This window comes from Scleropages formosus, chromosome 2 (genome assembly GCF_900964775.1).
Source record: "Scleropages formosus chromosome 2, fSclFor1.1, whole genome shotgun sequence".
NCBI classification, from domain to species: domain Eukaryota; kingdom Metazoa; phylum Chordata; class Actinopteri; order Osteoglossiformes; family Osteoglossidae; genus Scleropages; species Scleropages formosus.
This window is the reverse complement of record NC_041807.1, coordinates 24181478-24202514: the sequence shown is the minus strand read 5'-3', so window position 1 is coordinate 24202514 and position 21037 is coordinate 24181478. Positions and strand designations below refer to the sequence as shown.

At 42.3% G+C, this 21037-nt stretch overlaps 1 protein-coding gene across 6 annotated transcripts in view; it reads right to left on the bottom strand.

Annotated features, from left to right (window-relative positions):
* Window positions 1–21037, bottom strand: part of LOC108940239 (membrane-associated guanylate kinase, WW and PDZ domain-containing protein 1-like) — a 102252-nt gene that overhangs the window by 60550 nt on the left and 20665 nt on the right. For all 6 annotated transcript variants that reach the window (XM_029248323.1, XM_029248330.1, XM_029248331.1 and 3 more), the window contains exon 2: window positions 5838–5954. In XM_029248323.1, the coding sequence (XP_029104156.1) occupies window positions 5838–5954 (117 nt within the window). The remainder of the gene's footprint in view (window positions 1–5837; window positions 5955–21037) is intronic.

Below are 21037 nucleotides of genomic sequence, written 5' to 3'. Positions count from 1 at the left end.
AGCTCTTGGTTTGCGATTCATAGGCTGCATCCAACATGAAGTCAGCTACTGGTTGGAGGAAAAAAAAATATGTTGGCAATCCCGTACAGGGAATTAGAACTGTGAGCAGGCAAAGTTGATTAACACAGGCTCTAAATTCCATCGCCGTCCACCACCCTACCCTGCGCTTGGCTCACAACTGAAGCCATGTTTTGTCTGTTGGCCGCTGAACCCACTACTACTGATGCATAAGCCGTGCCAACCTGTTATTGTCCAATTTCCTGGTGGTCTTGCTGGGTGTCAGTCAGTTACCACTAAGTGTGCCCGTGTCACACATGCAAAACACACACACACACACACACACACAACACACACCCATAGACATACACAGATACACACGAAAACAGCTACTTGGCATCTGCCCATCGCCAGCATTAGTGTGTCTCCTGGATCCCACGAGTCCCCATATAATTTGCCATTCTCGCATGGAGAAATGAAGATACTCTGCTTCCCTAGTCATATCCAAACACATCTGAGTGTAGTTCTTTTCCAAGAAGTGGCCATTAAATGGAAGGAGAAAGCTGTCAGCTGAAAGGAAAAAAGGTTCCCATTCATGGGTTGGAGAAGCTGCTCGGTGCTTCCACCCCGCAATGCGGACGGAGACAATGGCGAGAGCCATGCTTCCCCCGGCAGTTTTCTCAGAAAAGCACCATCGCCCCAACGGCATCTGGACCTGATCTTGGCCTCACCCCCAACTCCTCCCCCTTTTGCAATACAACCCTTCTACCACCCCCCAAAGACACCTCCTCCTGCCTCCCTGCCCCCACCTCACACAGACTGAAAAGGGAGTCTGTGTACCAGTAGGCCTACCACAAAGCCCGCAGGATGAATTATAAAGGGGGTGGGGGGGTACCACAACCACTGGCCATCTGTCCTTCTGGACTGCATGTGCCTGCTCCCCCATCCCCGACCCCCCTCAACCTTCCACAGCGCTACACATCGCCCGCTTTCTCCTCGCATATATTAAACGTTCTGGTGAAATGACCTCACGTCTGGGGTAAGGCAGGAACACAAAGAGGAGCGTGCGCACTTGCCTGTGTGTGCAGAGACGGCTCGAGCTCGAGCCCGAAAGCCAGCAGTAATCCCCCCTTTGTGCGGGCGGTGAGCGGTGTGCAGGAACTGCAGGCTGAACAATGGTCCTGGACTCCACGGGCGGCGGCTGAGCGGAAAAACGTGGAGGAGAGGCAGCAGCGGTGGCGGCGGGGATGGCAGACGTGTGAAAGAGAGAGGAGCGGTACCCACGGGGAGGCTGACAAGCTGTGGTAGACTGGAAGAAAGAGGCAGCCAGGAGCAAAGCTCACTGAGCACAGAATGTGGAGGAAAGGGGGAGGGCTGGTCACTGGTGGTGCTGGTTGGGGGGGTTGCTGGTTGGAGCAGCAAATGTGAAATGGGGAGGGGGCACGTAAGAATTTAACGAAACCGGTGACAGTCTTGTTGCACGATAACAGTGGCCATCTGTGGCAGGGATGGGGTGTCAGAGAAGGGGGAACTAGATCCTGAATAGCCACTTACTCATCGCATGCATAACACCCACTGCTGTGAGCCACCAACAACACCTGTTTGGGTCATCCTTTGGGGGGGGGGGTAAAGTTAAAAGAAAAAAAGAATTCACATCAGAACAGTCTTTGCAGGTATATGCACTAGGGCACAGACAGAAACAGTGGGGCAAGAACGCAGGACCACAGTCCAAACCCCTAGACATCCCTAGTAAAATGCTGATATGGCTTCCATAATCCCTGCTTCACATTGTCATTAGTCTCACCTGGGAGGATTTCCTGTCCTTCCCCATGTCGACAGACACACCTGCTTAGTTTCATTTGCAAAAGACTAAAATTAATACAAAGGCACTGGTTCTGCCATGTTACCAGCTGTATTTACTATATATCGCTTTGCTTTATTGTTTTCATGCGTGAACATGAAAAAGCAGTGCATTTAATTTCGGGTTTTACTATGTATTACCGTTACCACTACCCTACAGCCATTCTCCTGCCGATCGAAAATGGTTGGCCAGGGAGCATCTTAGATAGCATGCTGATCAACGGATGTTAAGCACAAGTAAAACAATGTAAAGATCCCCAAGACACACCTACAAGTCTGGCTCCTCTGCCGAAAGCCCCATGTGAAGGACAGGAGGTTTCTGCAACCTGCTGTGAGACCCGCTCTCTCCCGCCAGCTCCAAACAAAGTCTCTGTACCTCTCCTCCTTCATCTCCTTCATCTTCTGCTCTTTTCCCAACCCCACTAGTACTCAAACCTGCCGCGTGGCACCCTGCCATTCCCCAGCACTGCGCCGTCACTGTCCAAACACACACTCACACGAGTACAGTACACACACACGAGCGCACCAGTACGTGCATTTCCATACTCAGTATACTCTAGCGTTACTGCTATACTTAGCTTTTACAGAAATATATATGCTGCTCATTTTAATAACTGAAGAGCTTTACATTTCTTCAACTGTAACACGCATAGTAAACAATCCAGTTTGGTACAGAGACTGATCTGATTTAAGAATGGTGTAGTCTGGATGAAACTAATGACTAGTTATCTTGATTCACAATATATAGAGAGGTGTGAGCAACACATTTCACCGAACACATAACAGGTTAATATGTAGTAATTTGAAAAGCAGTCTCATATTCTAAAATTTGATGTAAATGCTGATGCAACAGCCATGAGAAACAACTTAGATAGAAGTCATACCTTAATGCACTCACTACAATGCTCTGGGTGGAAAAATACATAAAAATTTTGATTAATAAACAAACAAAACAAAAAAAATTCAACACTCCGTCAGAAGACGTCCATTAACATTTAAGCATTTAGCTGACGCTTTCCTCCAAAGCAACCTATAATGTTAAGATAATTACAGTTACTTACCCATTCATACATATGGGCTGTTTTTACTGGAGCTATTCAGTGTAAAAACAGCCCTCGATCAATGATACTACAGCAGGAGGAGGGATTTGAACCTGGGTCCTTCAAGTGGAGGGTGGCAGCTGTAAGCAATGAGCTACCTGCTGCCACTATCTTCTCCACTTCAATATCTGTTTGCAGTTCCACAAAGAAATAACGGCTCCTGATTCAGCTCATGAATATTCAAAAGTAGGCTGGTTTCATATTTGGGTTCTAACAGATTCATTACATTGACACAGACTGTAATTCTAGCCAAGCATGTTTACAGCAGCAGCAACTCATAGTCCAATAACAGCAAAGACAGCACGGTCTCCCCTGGATCCTTGCAAAGGCAATTTGCAAGAAAGAAACAGCTTGGAGTTATGGCTCTGTGTCAGTCTGACATAATTGTCCAGGAGAGAAGGAGGGGTGCTGTTCGTAAATCACGGTCCATACCGGGACAGTCTCCTTCGGCATCAGCCAGCAACTCACATGCTTCCACTGGGACATATGGCTAATGCAATTACATCATATTATAAGGATATTAGAGGCCAGCAAGTGGCATAATGACTGGACTGGAGACAGCTAAGTTCAAATTCAAATTATGGGAGGTAATAACTGTGGTAAATATTTACTGACTATAAAAACGGGTTAGCTGAAAAACGGTAAGCTATGTACATTCTTAATAAATCAATACGGTAAGCATTCACTGTGTTAAGCAGTAATAAATTGTTATAGCTACAGAAAAGATTATCTAAATGTGTTTACTATATTTTATCACTGTAATCTATATTATAATTACTGTTCATTCTGTGCATTTTTATTGCAATGTTTTATATTTGCGGTGAATAACAAGAACAAAAACAGGTTTAATTGAAAATCTGACAATGAAATTATTCTTTTGTTAAACTCTTAATTGCAATATAGTGAACAGTTCACATATTTTTGGCCTTCATTCATGAACTGGAATTATTAAAATTGATTACAGCCAACATTAAATGACAGGAACACTACAGAGATTAGACAATAAATATGATTTATTTTGAGTAAGTACTTTTTGATTTAGTGCTTGTATGCACTGCTGTCTCTTTGCAGATTTTTCAAACATTTTTCTCCATGCCACCCTCTTTGGAAAATGTCAAGGTTGTTACTCTGTGTGGGCAAAGTAAAGGCCAGGAAGAGCTGAATGCTCCACCCAGAACAAATTTGTGGGTTCCTTCTTCCTGAAACCCCTTGGTTGTTAAGGTTTTTCTGAAGTGCCTTTCCAGCATTCCTCAGCTCTACCTGACAGAACCCTAAGTCTTCATCCGGACCACACGCACACTAGCTGAAACCACTTGTCCCAAGCGGGGTCGCGGCACGCCGGAGCCTACCCTGGCAACACAGGGTGGAAGGCTGGAGGGGGAGGGGACACACCCAGGATGGGACAGCAGTCTGTTACAAGGCACCCCAAGCAGAACTCAAACCTCAGACCCACCAGATTGCAGGACCTGGCCAAACTCGCTGCACCACCACGCCCCCTTTAACCCAGACCAGAGAATTCCTAAGAAGCAAAACACAGCTGCAAGCAATCTTTATGGAACCAATGTCACAGTCACCACTATTTTTCAAAATTATGACAATGTAATGGGGATCTTTTGCCATGCACACACTGCAGGAAACCTTAAGATAGGTTCTCCTGACTAAGCACAAGGGTCTCATGTGGGTAATGAATCTCCCCAATTACTCCTTCATATCAGCCATCTGCAGCTTTAGTATTTTTTGAGTTTTTTTTTTTTTTAATACAAGGAACATGTACATCAAATGACGGTAGGCGAATTTTACTACTGATGCACAAGTACTTGATAGTGATTCCATGTCTCAAAAACATTGGTAAACAGAGTACTGCAAGGAATTGTATAGCATACTGTGCAAAAATGATGCTGGAAAACAATGATGCTGGTCCAAAGCAATGCTGACGAAGGCCTATGCCTGGTACTAGTGCTGGATGCCCGGAAAAATCCAAATAAAGGAAACCGAAACTACTGAGGCTATACTTTGCTGTGCACGATCACTTGGCACAAAATTTCCCAGGAGACAAAAAAAGCTGTTTGGCACCATATCCCAAGAGACAAACTGGTTGAATTGTTTATTGACCAGAAATTTCAAATGCACCAAAATCTGATCAAAAAACAGTTATTACATTTCACATTTGGGGCAAGCAGATGAGTCTAAGTATACCACATTCTTGTACTGGGCTTTTGGCAGGTTTGATCTATGGCAGTGTTTTACTAAAGACTATTCCAATCTTTTAATCTTGCGTATTCTTGTGTATTTAACAGATTTGCTTGGCAAACACAAACAGCACAGTGCAGCAGTTCACAAAACTTAGGTCTAAAGGCTCAGAATTGCTGCCAGTGAGCTTGTACATCACCCTGAGGCTGTCCTGTGACTCTTTATCCTGTATTTATTTAGACTTCCGACAAACTTCAGCAGCAACAGTTGACAAGGTACAGGGCAGAGTTGTGCTGAAAGTGATGTATTAAACAACAATACAGTTCAACATCGACTTCATCTTATGATCTGTCCATGCTGAGGATGTTGAAATCAAGCATCACCTCAAGTGCCACTCTGCTGCCAGGCATTTGTGCTGCCATTGCCCACAGGAAACATGCTTGCATTAAAGCTTAGGCTGTCTACCAACCAAATTTTGAAGCACTTCCCTGTGCCAAGAGTTTCTGATATCACTTCACGTTGTGAATGCAAAACTAAGGCCAGAAGAGTAGGAATCTCGCCCTACAGCTTATTCAATTGTTCATCTGACCAGTTATTCATAGATTCAGTGATTCTGGACTATTCTGTGATGGCTTTTCCAAAGAACTTCCTCAGCATCCGTCAACAATACCTGAGAGAGCAATGACTTACAAGGCACGGCGTGGTGATACAGGTTCTCTCTGATAGTCTGCTGAAGTGCGTGGTCTGGAGAGGTTTTGTGAAACCTCAGGCTCAGGTAGTGCTTCAGGTCCTTGTTGAGCTTGTTTCCTGCAGAGACAAACAGGAAGGCATACCAGGACTGTCATAAAAAGTGACCAATCAAGTCACTTAGATATTGCACAAACTAAAAGTGCAACAGACACATCCATTCTAGAAGAAATCTACATTAAACCTCAAAAGCGTGAGTACACGTGCTGGAACCTAGTTCTTTTTCACTGTGGCACCAAAGATGTAGGATATTTTGGTTTCTTCCAATTCAGTCTCCTGTCCAGTTTGTCCAATACAAGTATCACCCAGCCTGGACTATTTTACAGTAACTTTTAACTGTTACTGTAAAATAAGGTACAATAACTTTGTACATTTCCTATGTTTAGGGCTCCATAGACTATCGTGAGAAAGCTCTTGATTTTTAAAGGAAAAAAAAAATGTAGACAATGTAAAAAAAAAGAAAAAAGATTTCTAAAAAAGAAAACAAGGGTTACTTCTCTGGGTGCAGTGGCGCAGTGGGTTGGACTGGGTCCTGCTCTCCGGTGGGTCTGAGGTTCAAGTCCTGCTTGGGGTGCCTTGCGGTGGGCTGGTGTCCCGTCCTGGATGTGTCCCCTCCCCCTCCGGCCTTACGCCCTGAGTTGCCGGGTAGGCTCCGGTTCCCCGCGACCCCGTATGGGACAAGCGGTTTGGAAAATGGGTGTGTTTACTTCTCCCTTTTCACTCTGAATTGAGTACCACATTACCTATTTTGCCACGTTGACTGCTGATTTAATGACTGTTTACACATTAACGAATAGTCCTTCATCGGATTTTCAGTTCAGATTTCAAATTATTATCCACCAAGGTCTGCCACAGAACGGAAATGTCACACATACATTTCCATTGCTCTTGGGGTAGGCTACTGACTGCACCACAAATCAAAGTTTGCTAAAACAAACCCCTCTTTCCCGCTGGACGCACAAGCTTTCATGATATGCCTCTCTGCACTGTACACCAGTCCTGATCACATCCCTTTGCATCACCTACAAGTGCAGAACAGCCACGTTACCTGAAAATAAAGAATGGCTTCTGTTCCTTTTCAACCACCCAAGACCCTGAACTCCATATGACCCCACTTACTGGTTTTTCCAATCTTTGGACATATAAAGACATGGCCTCACCATCAATACAGCTATACGTGGGACACTTCTGTTCTTTGCTAATATTAAAATATTAATTTTTATTAATCCCTTACCCACTCAGGGGTTGTGATGATCTGGAGCCAGACATGTGAAGCACAATGTTAGACACTACCTGAATGAGACTCCAGTATTTCAGCACATTAATGGAATCCATCCATCCATCCATCCATCCATCCATCCATCCCACTCACTCACTCACTCACTAAAAGAAATTGTTGCCAATTAAATACATAAAATTTACAAAATCCCCACTACAAAACTAGAACCAGAACCAAGCCAACTATCCACCAGCTTTGGGGAACCAATCCTACTAAACAACTGTGCTAAACGATATAAAAAATAGGAAATAAAAATCACACTCAACACACAGAATAAAAAATTAAATGAATCTGTACTTTTACTGCCCTTATTATTGTTTATTTGCATAGACAAAGCATTTATATGTGTACTTTTTTATTACGCAAATAGGGTCAGCCACATTTCTGAAAGCTTTTTAAAAAGACCCAATGCTGAATAGAGTGGAACAGTACACATCTATGAGAAACGGACGGGGGGGGGGAACAGGAGAGGGAAACTAGTTCTGCTTTCATGACAGCACATCCTAGGTTTACAGTAGTAAATATGCAGTATACTTCACAGCTGTTTTCAGGTATGTGCTGCCTGACATATGGAAACGAGGGTGTATCTCTAGTCAAAGAGCAATGCCAATACAGCCACTAAGAACTAGTTCTTCCTTTAACCTGACTTTTCTAAAAGAACTTAATGACCTCCTGGTGACTCAACTAGATGTCTGGTTTATTTCCAGCCTACAGTATTTCAAAAATGAAGGTCATTAAACACAACAAGCTCAGTGGACTTTTTTCTTTACCTGTGAACACCATGACCTGGTGCAGTGTGTTCCGGAGAGTACAGTAACACAATTGCTATGCAATGAACAAAGAAAAAAAACACTAAAAGGCATAGTAATTATATTTAAATTGACTACAATATATTAATTTTTAAATGGTTATACAACGATATATATAAGTGTGTAGTTGGGATAAAATTTGGTGACCAATGACTTCAATACAGTTGTGTCTAAATGCACAATCACGAATCATCCTGAATCCCTGGCATGCTGAGCCGCTTCTCGGTTATGGGGACCACTAGTGAGAACCATTACAGATGACTATATTAATACAATAAACATCCCTGAATCATCAAAATTCTAATTTTATAATAAAGTTTCTTTTATTTTAAAAGTGGAACAACGTAAGCAAGAAGATGCACTTGTTGAGATGAAAACGGTTGTTTTCAGCACCTTTCCATTGTTGGGTCTTGGGTGTGAATGCAACGAGACTTTGTCTCAGCGAAGGGTTCTGAGACTGAGGCTGCTGATCGAGCAAGGGTGCATTGTGGGTCCAGCTGCGAAGCAAACGATCCGGCATAGCGCTGATTATGGTTGTGCTGTATTTATAACCTGTCGCGAAGTGTTTCCCCCTAGAGGGGAGCTGATGGATTAGTGTCATTAAGCGTTGCTTCCAAGCCTCTGATAGAGTACTCCAACTGGTTCCATTGCGGAGGTTTGTGGGGACGGCTGTAAATCAATGCTTTGCCTAATAGGCAGCTATGTCCAGACAAGAGAAGCTTCTGCTGTAGTGGAGTAACGAAAATCAATGAATTGTCAAAATCCCACGATTTTTAAAGCAGGAGCAAAGAAAGGTTTTGTTGCTATTCAAGGACATATGGCAGACATCTGAAAACAACCAGAGGTGTGGAATGCCCTGGAATACAAATAAGAGATACTTGCTGAAACCAACTTTAAATATAATGCTCCAGAAGCAATACTGGCAAACTTTTTTCATGAGCTCTTATTAGCGGTAAACTAAAGCTTATGAACCTTGATCCATATGTAAATGTAGACTACAAGAACAAGTACACACATTCTTGCCATACACCCACGTGCATGTGCACCGCAATCGAAGCTTTAATAATGTCAACATTCATACACTATCATAAATAAAGCCTTAATGTTGCGCTCAAATGAAGATCATCTAACTTTAAATTTTGTTAGTAAAACTAACGTGGGGCAGCACAGTGAGTAGTGCTGCTGTCTCATAGTGCCTGGGTGGTACAAGAGGAAGTGGGTTCAATCCCCACTCAGTCTGTGTGGAGTTTTCATGCTCTCCCATGTCTGTGTGGGTTTTCTCTGGGTGCTCTGGTTTCCTCTCACAGTCCAAAGACTGTTTAGGTTCCCCTAGAGTGTGTGTGTTCCACTGACGTATGGATGAGTGACCCAGTGTAAGTAGTGTATCTAGCAGTGTAAGTCACCTTGGTGAATAAGGTGTGTGGGCTGGTAACACTACACAGAGTTCATTGGAAGTCACTTTGGAGAAAAGCATCTGCTAAATACACACACATCATCATCTGAACCACTTGTCCCATACAGGGTCAAGGGAGCCAGAGCCTAACCCAGCAACACAGGAGGGGGAGGAGACACACCCAGGACGGGACACCAGCCCATCGCAAGGCAACCCAAGTGGGACTCGAACCCCAGACCCACCAGAAAGCAGGACCTGGTTCAACCCACTGCACCACCACACCCTCCATCGTCTGCTAAATAAACATAATGTAAGTTATACAGTGCTCTTAGTGTAAGACAAGCTAAAAATAAAATTTTTTGCTGCAAATATAATGTTAGTGTTGTTATTTTCAAGCACAGAAATACCTTTTATTTTGGTTTTCTGATTAATTTTAGGTGGAAGATTATTAGTCTGATAGACCAATATTTATTTTTCTATTAGAAATAATGTTAGTTAGAACCCCTCGCAATAGGAATTTGCATAATGGGGTGATTTCTCCAAAAGAATTAACCCCATTAAACAAGAGAGAGGTATATTCCTAAAAACCTCATGAACTCTTTGGTGTTCTTTCAGTTTGAGGAGAAGTACAGAAATAAGTTTTTGAACTCTATTATAATCAAGTTCCACATTCAACCAAACTGACAAAGAACTATGAGATACCCGGTGTCTTTTTCAAAGCACCACACCAAATCCCTGTTTGTTACCACTACCAATATTTTTGACTTAAACATGGATATGAGTATGTTTACAGGTTTCTTTTCTTTTTTTTTTTTTTTTTTTTACTCTTGGTTGTCATATGATGTTTGGATCCACATGATGTTTGGAGTCTTTTCAGTCATTTGTACTGTAGTCAACAGTGAAATATTAAACATACTACACAAGTAGCAGTATTGTCTTGCACGCTATGGCTGCTAAGAAGTATAAACTTCATCCCAAATTAAGGAGGAAACTGATGGTATGTAACCAGCCTGCTAGGGTGAAAAAACGCCATTCGAAACACTTTCTCTCAAGAAAGCTTGAGACAGAATGCTTCAGATTTTAATCCATGCCTTAAACATGAACAGTAATACACATTTTACTTAAACGCAATTCGGTGCTTTTTAAAACAAGATTGCGCTGATGATTTCGAGTCAGACCACATTGTGTTTGGTGTTTGACTGTGCCAGTCTTTATGAGAATGTCTACCTCCATCAACAGAAACATTCGCGATCCTTCCCAATGCAGCGTTAGCTTTACAGCTGCTAGACTGTACGAACCTGAACGTCAGAACTTTTCTTTCTTTTTTTTTTTTTTAAATTTACCTTTGATTGCAAGAAATGAGATGACATTTGTATGGGAAGTCTGCTTTGAAAGCAGTTTTTGGCAAATATATTACACTTATGGCATCTTCTCAAGGAATTTAATTAAAGTGCGAAGCCATTGCTTTTCCCAGATCAAAAAGGATGCTGCAGGCCCACATTGGAGAAGCGCTAGTGGATAGCACCAATCCATGGGACAGATCGGGGGAGAGAACAAAGTGTGCGATTTGTCAAAGCACTTTTCATTACATTGCAATCCCTACCAAAGCCAGTCTCTCAGACTAACACAGACAGATCCCGCTGTAGATACGAATGAAATGGAAAGCAACGTGACATCAAGGATTCTGCCAAGCATTCTTTGTGACATAGATGTTTTAGCTGTAATATTAGTTGGATTGGCAGTGACTGATATTGCATGTTTATACGAAGTCTTTGGTGATTCTCACTGGCTAATTTGAATTACCAGCTAAGAGGCAGAGCAGCTCAGCATTTTAATTTGGACATGTGCATTTGAGCTAGTTAAAATGAACCTGACTCTAGGAGCAATAGAAACGGGAGTTCTCCCAGTCTGCATTCCTTTACTGTCAGTTGAGGTTTCTCTTAAAAGAGCCGACTCGTGATTGGGTCCAGGCTAGACCAGACTGTGTGGGATGGGATGGGATGGATTCAGCTTCATGCTACCCAACACTCTTAAGATCTCTACCTTTCATTGAGAAGTTTCATAAGATACCACGTTCATCTGAAATTGTCATATTCATCACTCTTCAAGTTTGCGGACATGTTAAGAGATACTTGGGCATCCTGAACCGACTATCATTTCAGTCGCAAGTTGCTCTCAAACCGGACCTCCCCATGACAATCAGTCAAATTGGGCTTCAGAAATGGCTGTCTATAGAGGTGTTTCATATATCCTAGTTATCTGCACATGAAACAATGGCGAGTTTCAACCACCTAAGAAAAAATGTTGACTTACTCAGTATAGATGTCTATAAATACCTACAACAGCATCACTTTATTGCAGCCTTACAAAAGGAGGATAAACTACAGAGCGAATTAACTAAAGCTGAGAAACAGCTCATTGCAAAGGGCAACTACATGGACTCGATCTGTGCATTATACCTTGTTTGGTATAATGTTGTATAAGTGTTGGTACTGGTTCTTACGATGTACTGAGAGAAACTTAGGAATAGGATTTTCCTGTGTCTTCACTGACCACCTGTACATGGTCATCTTTCCTTGCCTGGACCACCCTATACATCCTTGAACAAAACCAAGTTCATCCACAGAATCTACATCACCCCACTGCTTCTTCAAAGGATGTTCCAGGGACACCTCAGCTTTAAATGCAAAGTGTTTCTGGGCACTTTGATATATTATTTTTTTAATAACCTGATATATTCACACAAGGGACAGCTAGTAGTGTAGTGGTTAGAGCTGCTGCCTTCAGACCCAAAGATCACAGGTTTGATCCCCACCTCTGGCTGTAGTACCCTTGAACAAGATATTTACCCTAAAATGCTCCTGTAAAATTACTCAGCTGTGTAAATCATTGTAAGCATGTTATAATTTTGATCTTAACATTGTAAGTTGCTTTAGAGAAAAGCATCAGCTAAATGTAAGCGAATTTTTTAAAAACTACTTCCGTATTTTTTTTTTTTTTTTTGGTAGCAGTACTTTTACTTTAGTACTGTTTTTTACTCCTCTGCCTACATCTAGATTTGCTAGAAGGCTCATAAACCAGGGAACCGATGTAATAGGTTACAAATATTTACACACAACGAATATCAAAAATCATGGATAACTATGACAATGACACTAACTAGGGGGGATGCAATATTTCTCATGGGAGCAAAGAACAAAAAGACAGACAGCAGGGATTGAATTATCAAGATATATTTAGCCCCTTCCTTTGGAGGGTCCTTCTCTGGTGTGAAGAGGTTATTGTCTTTCAAATGGCCTCACTGCAATATGTTGTCAGGTGTCTGAGGGCATCGCCTCATCACAGTCACAGAACCCTCCTTTCAAAAACCTTCTTCCACCATCAAGACTGAGCTTAAAGCTAAGATTTTCATTTTCACCAATTTCCCGGCTGTGTCTAAGATCTGTCAGCTCCAGCCGTCCACCAAAGTCACAACCCTGTTGCAAGGCAATCTGAGTAACAGAGCTGTTTAAAAAGCAAAGAGGACAGGTAGAACAGAGGCATGAATAAATATCAAGCACAAACGCAGTCCATCTACGTATTAAGCCACAAATTCAAACTAATGTAAGCCATAAAGGTAATGTAGAGAGAAGCTGAAGTAAGGCTGTCTTTAATGAAAGCAATCAGTTCATTATGGGGAACCATACCATATATTTCTACTAGCTCAGAGTGATCTGTGCAATTTCTGGGAGCCGTGCAGTCAGGTACCCGTTACCTAGCAACCAGTCAGAGCTGACAACCATCGTTAAGGTCCCTGCTAGGCAAGTATATGGATTGCAAAAAAGCTATTCACTTTCAGATCAAAAGCGTGTCCTGTATCACAAGCACATGGACTCCATACCTATTATATATTCACACATTAGCCATCACTGCTTAATGTTTACAGAAGCAACTCAGATTATATGGCTTAATTATATGGTCCTTAACGCCTAACCTATCCCTGTCTCTCAAATGCTGGCCACCATTGACCAATTCCAATCTTTTTTTTAATGAAAAAAGAAGCAGTCCACGTGTCAAAGAACATAAGTTAATAAAAAGAAAAAAAAAGATTAAATACAGAATATCTCAAACATTTATTAAAATGTCCACTGTATTACAACCAACGCTTAATATGTTCAAAAAAGCTTGACATTCTGAGACATTCTTTTGCTTCATTGTGTAACAGCAAGGGCAGCCATAGCAAGCTGTGCAAGTATGGGCCAGAAGGTGGTATAGTGGGCAAAGAGTCAGTTTTTTTTAGCAAAAAAGTTTAACCATTAAATGACTGTGGGGCAGTGTAACTTATCATCATCAGCTACACAAAAACCTGAAGAGCTTTTAGAGCTTGAACATTTTTGAACGTCTCAGCATAACTCTGCTGTGTCAGGCTGCACTGTTATTGTATTAACATACTGATTATTGCAACATACCTGTACTAGGTGATTTTGTCGCCATTTAATATTAAAATGCCATCACGCTTCATACTTCGAATATCTTCTTTGTCTTTTCAAAGCTACTGTGACTTTTCAGATACGTTTAAAATGTTGCACCAAATGTGGTCTACGTTTAAATCTAGTTGAAAAATAAAGTTAAATGGAGAAAGGTATAAAATCAACCTGGAAACTCTGAGTAAAGCTGCATGACACATGGCACTGGAGGTTCTTTCCAGAAAAGCGATGAGTTAAATCCGAATAACAGTGCATTATACAAACGTTATTCAACACAGTAAATATTACATAATCATGAATCTAGTTATGCAGTCCTATATCGTTCAAGGGCTGGGGATGGAGATACTTCTGAATGTCTAATGTATAACGGAGGAAGCACACATGTATCGGCGGTTGTGTTCAGGATACACTCCTGCAGCAGTATTTGCCAGGAATGAGCTGTCGCGATGACATGCAAATCAATAGAGTCAGCTCAACATAACAACATATCTGCTGAAGCATTCTGCAGAACAGTCCATTTTCAAATGAGAAGAACTGGTAAATGTTCAACAGAATTACTGAGGGAGAAAATGGACAGATTAAGGCATTCGGGACCATTGTAGAACATGGCACAGAGTCTTCACCTTGGAAAGTGTGCTCCTTCAAAGTGTTTACCTCTGCAGTAAACTTTACCAGGTTGACACTCTCACCAGCTGTATGTGGGTGGAATGAGATGGGAATCAAACAAGTATGGGGAGGAAAAAAAAAAAGGAAAAAGAAAACATTTCTAAACGTTCACAACGCCACTTTATTATCGCATTATGACCATCACTGATTAAAACATCTCCCAGCCATGTGGAGATCCCAAATGACAGCCATTTATTTATATACTGTACATTTATTTTTAAATAGTTTGTGCATTCCTTTGCTAACTGTACAAAAGAAAACAAAACCTTATACAATTTCTCATTTCCCATTTTCATTTCACTTTTGACTTTTTGCAAGAAGTCTCAATCCTTCCAAGAAAAAGCAGGTTCAAAACTTGCAGTTACACAAGTGTGGTAAATCTAGCTTATGAATTGGCATCCTTTACTTTATGCTATTAGGTGCATCCATCTGTAGCTAACAGTCTCCAAGTTCAGCATCCATGATTAAGTCATTTCCTATGAATTCCCTTGAATTTCCATGTGCTGCAGTTCAAGATCATAATGCAGTCTCAAGAGCTGCTGGAAAAGCAATAGATTTTTCAACATTGGGGCTTAATTTATTATTCATTTTAAAAGTGGAAAAAATGTGGTGCTTTCTATAACCCAAAAAACACACCTGTTTTGCACACAAACACATAAAATTATGACTGGATCATATCAGCAAGGACAACCTTGCTTCCGTACTGAGTGTTAGTTTCCAAAGCACAAGTAACTAACAAGGGAATTCCTTTACAGACACTCAGCCCTGCTATTGGGATATAGGGAGGAAAAAACAACAAGTTTATGAAAATATATACCTTTCTTCATACAATGAGCTAATTTTACTTTTACACTTATTCATTTAGCAGATGCTTTTCTCCAAAGCGACTACATCTCATGGAAAATACAATACATGCATTATATTAGCATAAAGAGAGACATAGATGCAGACGTGTGATTCTTAAGAGCAGTTAGTTTCTTTTCACCATACGAACCTACGCCCATCACACGAGTAGCTGCATAAAAACTTTATCCAACTATCCACGATTCCAAATCACCTTCCTAGTAAAGTATATATATTTTATATATAAACATTTATGTTACATTATGGGGGGCACAGTGGTGCCGTGGGTTTGGCTAGTGCTCCCTGTGTGGGGGGGTCAGGGGTTCGATCCCCGCTTTGGGTGCCTTGCGACGGACTGGCATCCCGGCCTGGGTCTGTCCCCTTCACTTTCGGCCTTGCACCCTGTGTTGCTGGGTAGGTTCCGGCTTGCTGCGACTCCACTTGGGACAAACAGTTGTTGACATGGGTTTGTTGGTTACGTTAAAGGAGCAGCTATGTGAAGGTTTATCCAGATGTGATCTTAAAGTCATAGTGCATGAACATTTACACCTTACATGAACTTTATAGATCAAGGGGGAAGTGAGTGCAGAAGAGGTGAGTTTTCAAACCCTTTTTAAATGAGGAGAGGGATTCAGCAGTTCTGAGTGAGAGGGGGAAGTCGTTCCACCACAACGGAGCCAGAACCGAGAAACTTTGTGCTTTATGTTCCTTCCATGGGACCACCAAGCGGATAGATGTGGAAGAGCGTAGCGGTCTGGTTGGAGTGTAGCGGATGATCAAGTCTTGTAAATAGCTGGGAGCAGTTCTATTGATGCATTTGTAGGCCATAACCAGGGTCTTAAATGTGATCCGGGCAGCAATAGAAAGTCAATGCAGAGAAGCCAGTAGAGGAGATACATGGGAATGCTTTGGTAAGTCAAACACAACTTGGACAGCAGCATTCTGTATCAGCTGTAGAGGTCTGATGGCAGTAGCACGAAGGTCAGACAGGAGAGAGTTGCAGTACTCCAGAAGGGATGTCACCATGGCCATGATGGTTTTACAACATGATTTTTTTTTTTGTACTGCCTACAATATTGTGCACAGTAGACGTTTACATTATATTCACAGTTATTCATCTATCAGATGCTTTTCTCTGAAGCGATGTACCCTACGCTTTTTTGATAAACAAACCAAATATTCTCCATACCTCCTGCCTCCTACACCGTATCATACTGACAATCACAACATTCACACACACACACACACACACACTTGCTGAAGCCACTTGTCCCGAGCGGGATTGCAGTAAGCCGGAGCCTAACCCGGCAACACAGGGCACAGTGCTGGAGGGAGAGGGGACACACCCAGGACGGGATGCCAGTCCCTCACAAGACACCCCCAGCAGGACTCGAACCCCAGACCCACTAGAGAGCAGGACCTGGCCAAACCCGCTGCGCCTCCTCACCCCCCGTCACAACATTCGATTATGCTAAATATCAGAACTGAAATAGATTCAATACTACTACTTTAATAACACAGAATCATGGGCGAGTGTACGTTTGAATGCTGCTCAGAGTTTGCATGTTCACGCTGTATCTGCTTGGGCTTCCTGTGACTGCTCTGGTTTCCTCCCACAGTCCAAAATCATGCAGTTCAGATGGATTGGTGATGCAAAAGATGGTCTGTGTTTCTGTGTGTGTGTCTCCTGTGATGCACTAATATCCCATTCAGGGTGTGCCCCTCCTCAGCCCTGTGCAGAGTGATTCTGGGATAGGCTCTGGGTCCCCATGACCCTGACCAGGAGATCCAGTTAACAAAATAGATGGATGGAATACAGATTTATCTGATGCTTTTCTCTAAAACAGCTTTTACAATATCAAGTTTCATAGAACTTACAATTATTTTTGCATTTATGAAGCAGGGGTTTTTTTTTCTTCACAAGAGCAATTCAGGGTCAGTACCTCAGTCAAGGGTACTACAACAGAAGCAAACATATTTTGAGAAATTTGAGCAAATGTACATAGCGCCTATAATGTCACAGTGTCCACATGTTCTGCAGAGTAAATAAGCAGCAATCTTGCAAAGCTTGTTTCTTTATTTCATAAACCTTCGTGAGCCAAATTACCAAAAGGTCTCTGTCCAGGATGTACTCTGCTTTGTGCACTGCAGATCTTTGCAACCCTACACTGAGAAAATGGTTACTGGCAATGAAATTAATGAATATTAAGACAGGCTAGAAAAAATACATTTTCGTTACAAATATAAATTGTGTTTGTGCTATAGTTGTCAAAAATGCTTTTTATTTTGGTATTTTTGCAAATTTCACATCGCATTTTTCATGCAGAAAGAAATTTTTTCAATAAGAAAAAGCAGACCCCCACACAATGTGAACTCACCAACAGCGTAATTACACAGAACGTATTAACCTCGTTACATTGAGGAATTGGTGTAGCTCAAACGTATTATTTGTGGAAAAACAATGATAATTCCTACTAACCCTTTAAAAAAAAAAAATCACAGGTGTTATGAAAGAGTAAAGATTTCTGAGTTTTGTTGATAAGGCATTTCTCAAAACTTTCTGTCAAATAGTCCACAAATACAATTTATGGTACAAAATGTCACTTGATCATAAACACACACACACACACACACACACAGAAACTGCTTGTCCCAAGCAGGGTCACAGCAAACCAAAGCCTATCCCAGCAACACAGGGCACAGGGCTGGAGGGGGAGGGGACACACCCAGGACGGGACACCAGTCCATTGCAAGGCACCCCAAGCGGGACTCGAACCCAAGACCCACCAAAGAGCAGGCACAGGCCAAACCCACTGCACCCCTCATCATAAAAACAAATTCTTTTAAAGAGGCAGAAGGGCCTACGTGTTTTGGTAACAGCAGGTGTTTATGTTCTTCAGTTTCTTCTCCAGTCCAATGTCTTCTCTCTGGCATAGGGGTTGATAGTGTGAAGATAAATTTCACATTTTACTAATATACATAGAAACGAATCCCTTTAAGAGCATGGAGAAGATGAGAAATGAGAAATGCATTTTCTTGCTTCATGTGATTACAGATACATTCATTGCTCTTCCCTTTTTCCTACTTATATCCTGGCTTCACGTGCATACTGGGAGAAGCAGTACTCGGTCATATACGCTGTCATCATTACTACCGTTTTAATTTCATGTGATTACTTTTTTTCATCTGTAGAGCAATACATTAATGTAACTGTAAATCCTGTAAACAATTTTATTAGAGAATGGACTTAGTAGCTCCTTTTGAAAAGTCAAAAACTATAATAGAGGGTACAGAGAATATCATACATTCATACCTGAACAAAAATATGAATTCGAAATAAAACATCACTCTATACATAGTTAATACAAAGTGCTCTAGATGCATTATAACTGCAAATAAAAAATACACAGGACCAAAACAAGGGCTCCAATGGACCCCTGACCATTTCATATTATGGCTGCAGTATCCATTCAGCCAAAGCATGGTCCCACAACATGGAAATCCAAGGTTATGCCAAGCCAAAAGGCCACTGATGTCACATCTAATGACTCAATTACCGCTAAGCAAGAATCCAAAGCTTCAAAACAGAGAGAGTGTGCGGTAACATTTAAAATAAACAGGATACGGAAGCGGTACGGAGCTCTTCATATCTCCATGTGAGCCTACTGCAGTGTATATATGTTCATCTCTCTATATAATATCATTGAACACGCATTCTGTGACCATGGCAACAATAGGAAAAAATGTTTTCATTGTCTGTCTGGTGGATTGATTCTGCTTTATTTTTTGAAATCAGTGGCACACGAGTATCATGAATTCTCACCTACATAGTGGGGGGGGGTGCAGGGGCGCAGTGGGTTGGACCGGGTCCTGCTCTCCACTGGGTCTGGGGTTCGAGTCCCGCTTGGGGTGCTTTGTGACGGACTGGCGTCCCATCCTGGGTGTGTCCCCTCCCCCTCCAGCCTTATGTCCTGTGTTGCTGGGTTAGGCTCCGGCTCCTCGCGACCCCATTTGGGACAAGCAGTTCTGACTTACATAGTGGTACGTCATGGCTGTAGCTGCAGGCTGGGCCATGGATGCATATGGAGGCTGGGATAAAAGGTGTGAAAGGTGTGTGAGGGGGGGCAGGGGGAGGAGCAGGTGCTGGCTTGCGCTATCTATGTCCATCGCCACTTGGGGGGAGTGGGCAATACTGTTTGACATTCCGCGTCCGTCTTGTTAGCTCAACACTGCCCTCTGTGCTTCTCTTTACCAGGCCAAGCCTGCATCACGGTTCGCATCACCACAGCAACAATGGAAGAGAAAAACAAAATCAGCCCTGAAAATGTGAAGCTTGGGTGCTGCCCTCTACTGGCAAACCCAGTAAGTACACACATTCCTGTGTTTCCGGTAAATGACGGGTTGTTTTACTCATTTTCTCATCTTCTTTTAAATACTGTAACTCTTATGGCCAAAGCAACAGAGAGATTAAAAAAAAAAGAACAACACAGAAAGACTCCAAACCAGCATGTTTAACGCTGGAGGGTGACCAGAAAACTTGTTTTCGGTGCCTTTCTGAAAAAAACATCACAATTGTAAAATGACCATTACCTTACTGATAATGAGCTTCACTGCAGCTCTCAAAGAGAACATGTATTGACCTTTTGAAGACTGTGTTTGTTTCTGCAATTTTACAGGTTGACATTACAATACTAATTTACCTGTTACCTGGCATTTATGAGCTATGCATTTCCCCTTCCCCATATTTTTACATTTATCTGACACTTCTCTCTCCAAAGTGACTCACAATGTTAAACTACACACACACACACACACACACACACACACAGAGTCTGAAGCTGCTTGTCCAAAGCAGGGTCATGGCAAGCTAGAGCCTAACCCAGCAACACAAGGCTGGAGGGGGAGGGGACACACCCAGGACAGGATGCCAGCCTGTCACAAGGCACCCCAAGCAGGACTCGAACCCCAGACCCACCAGAAAGCAGGCCCTAGCCAAACCCCCTGTGCCACCACACCTCCCCAGTGTTAAACTAGTTACAGTTATTTACCCATTTACACACCTGGGAAATTTTACTGTACAAGTTTGGGGTAGGTACCTTGCTCAACTAGTAAGTGAGATTCAAACCAACAACCTTTCAGTCTAAAGGCAGCAGCTCCAACCCCTACACTGTCTCCAGCCCATGACACGATGGTAAAGTGAAACTCTCTCAACTACCTCAACATCTGGAATGTTTAAATAAGGGCAGGATACGCAGGAGGAATCAGATCCCACTAAACACTGGCATTACAGCACGTGGGATGCTCTCCACTGAGAAAATTGACAAATCACAGTCTGGAGAACATGACACTTTTCAAGGAACACGCTTAACTCGCACTTCCACAAACAACCATTAAACACAGGTGTCGCTTTCCTTGAACAGGTCCAGAAGGCCCTGTGCCACGAAGGCTAGACAATGCGAAGGAGTCAGATAAGCTATGAGCACCATACTCACTAATGGAGCATTTTACAGAGTCCAGATTTCTTACACTTATTTTAGTGAAAATGAGCTTAAGGACTTCTGTGCTGTAGCAGGAAGAAAAGGGATGTGTAACTGATTGGAAAAGCAATGGTGGAACACAGAGTAGGTAACAATCTACAATAGCAGGAGGCAGAGAATGTGTTGCTTGATTAGCCGATACCCTTATCC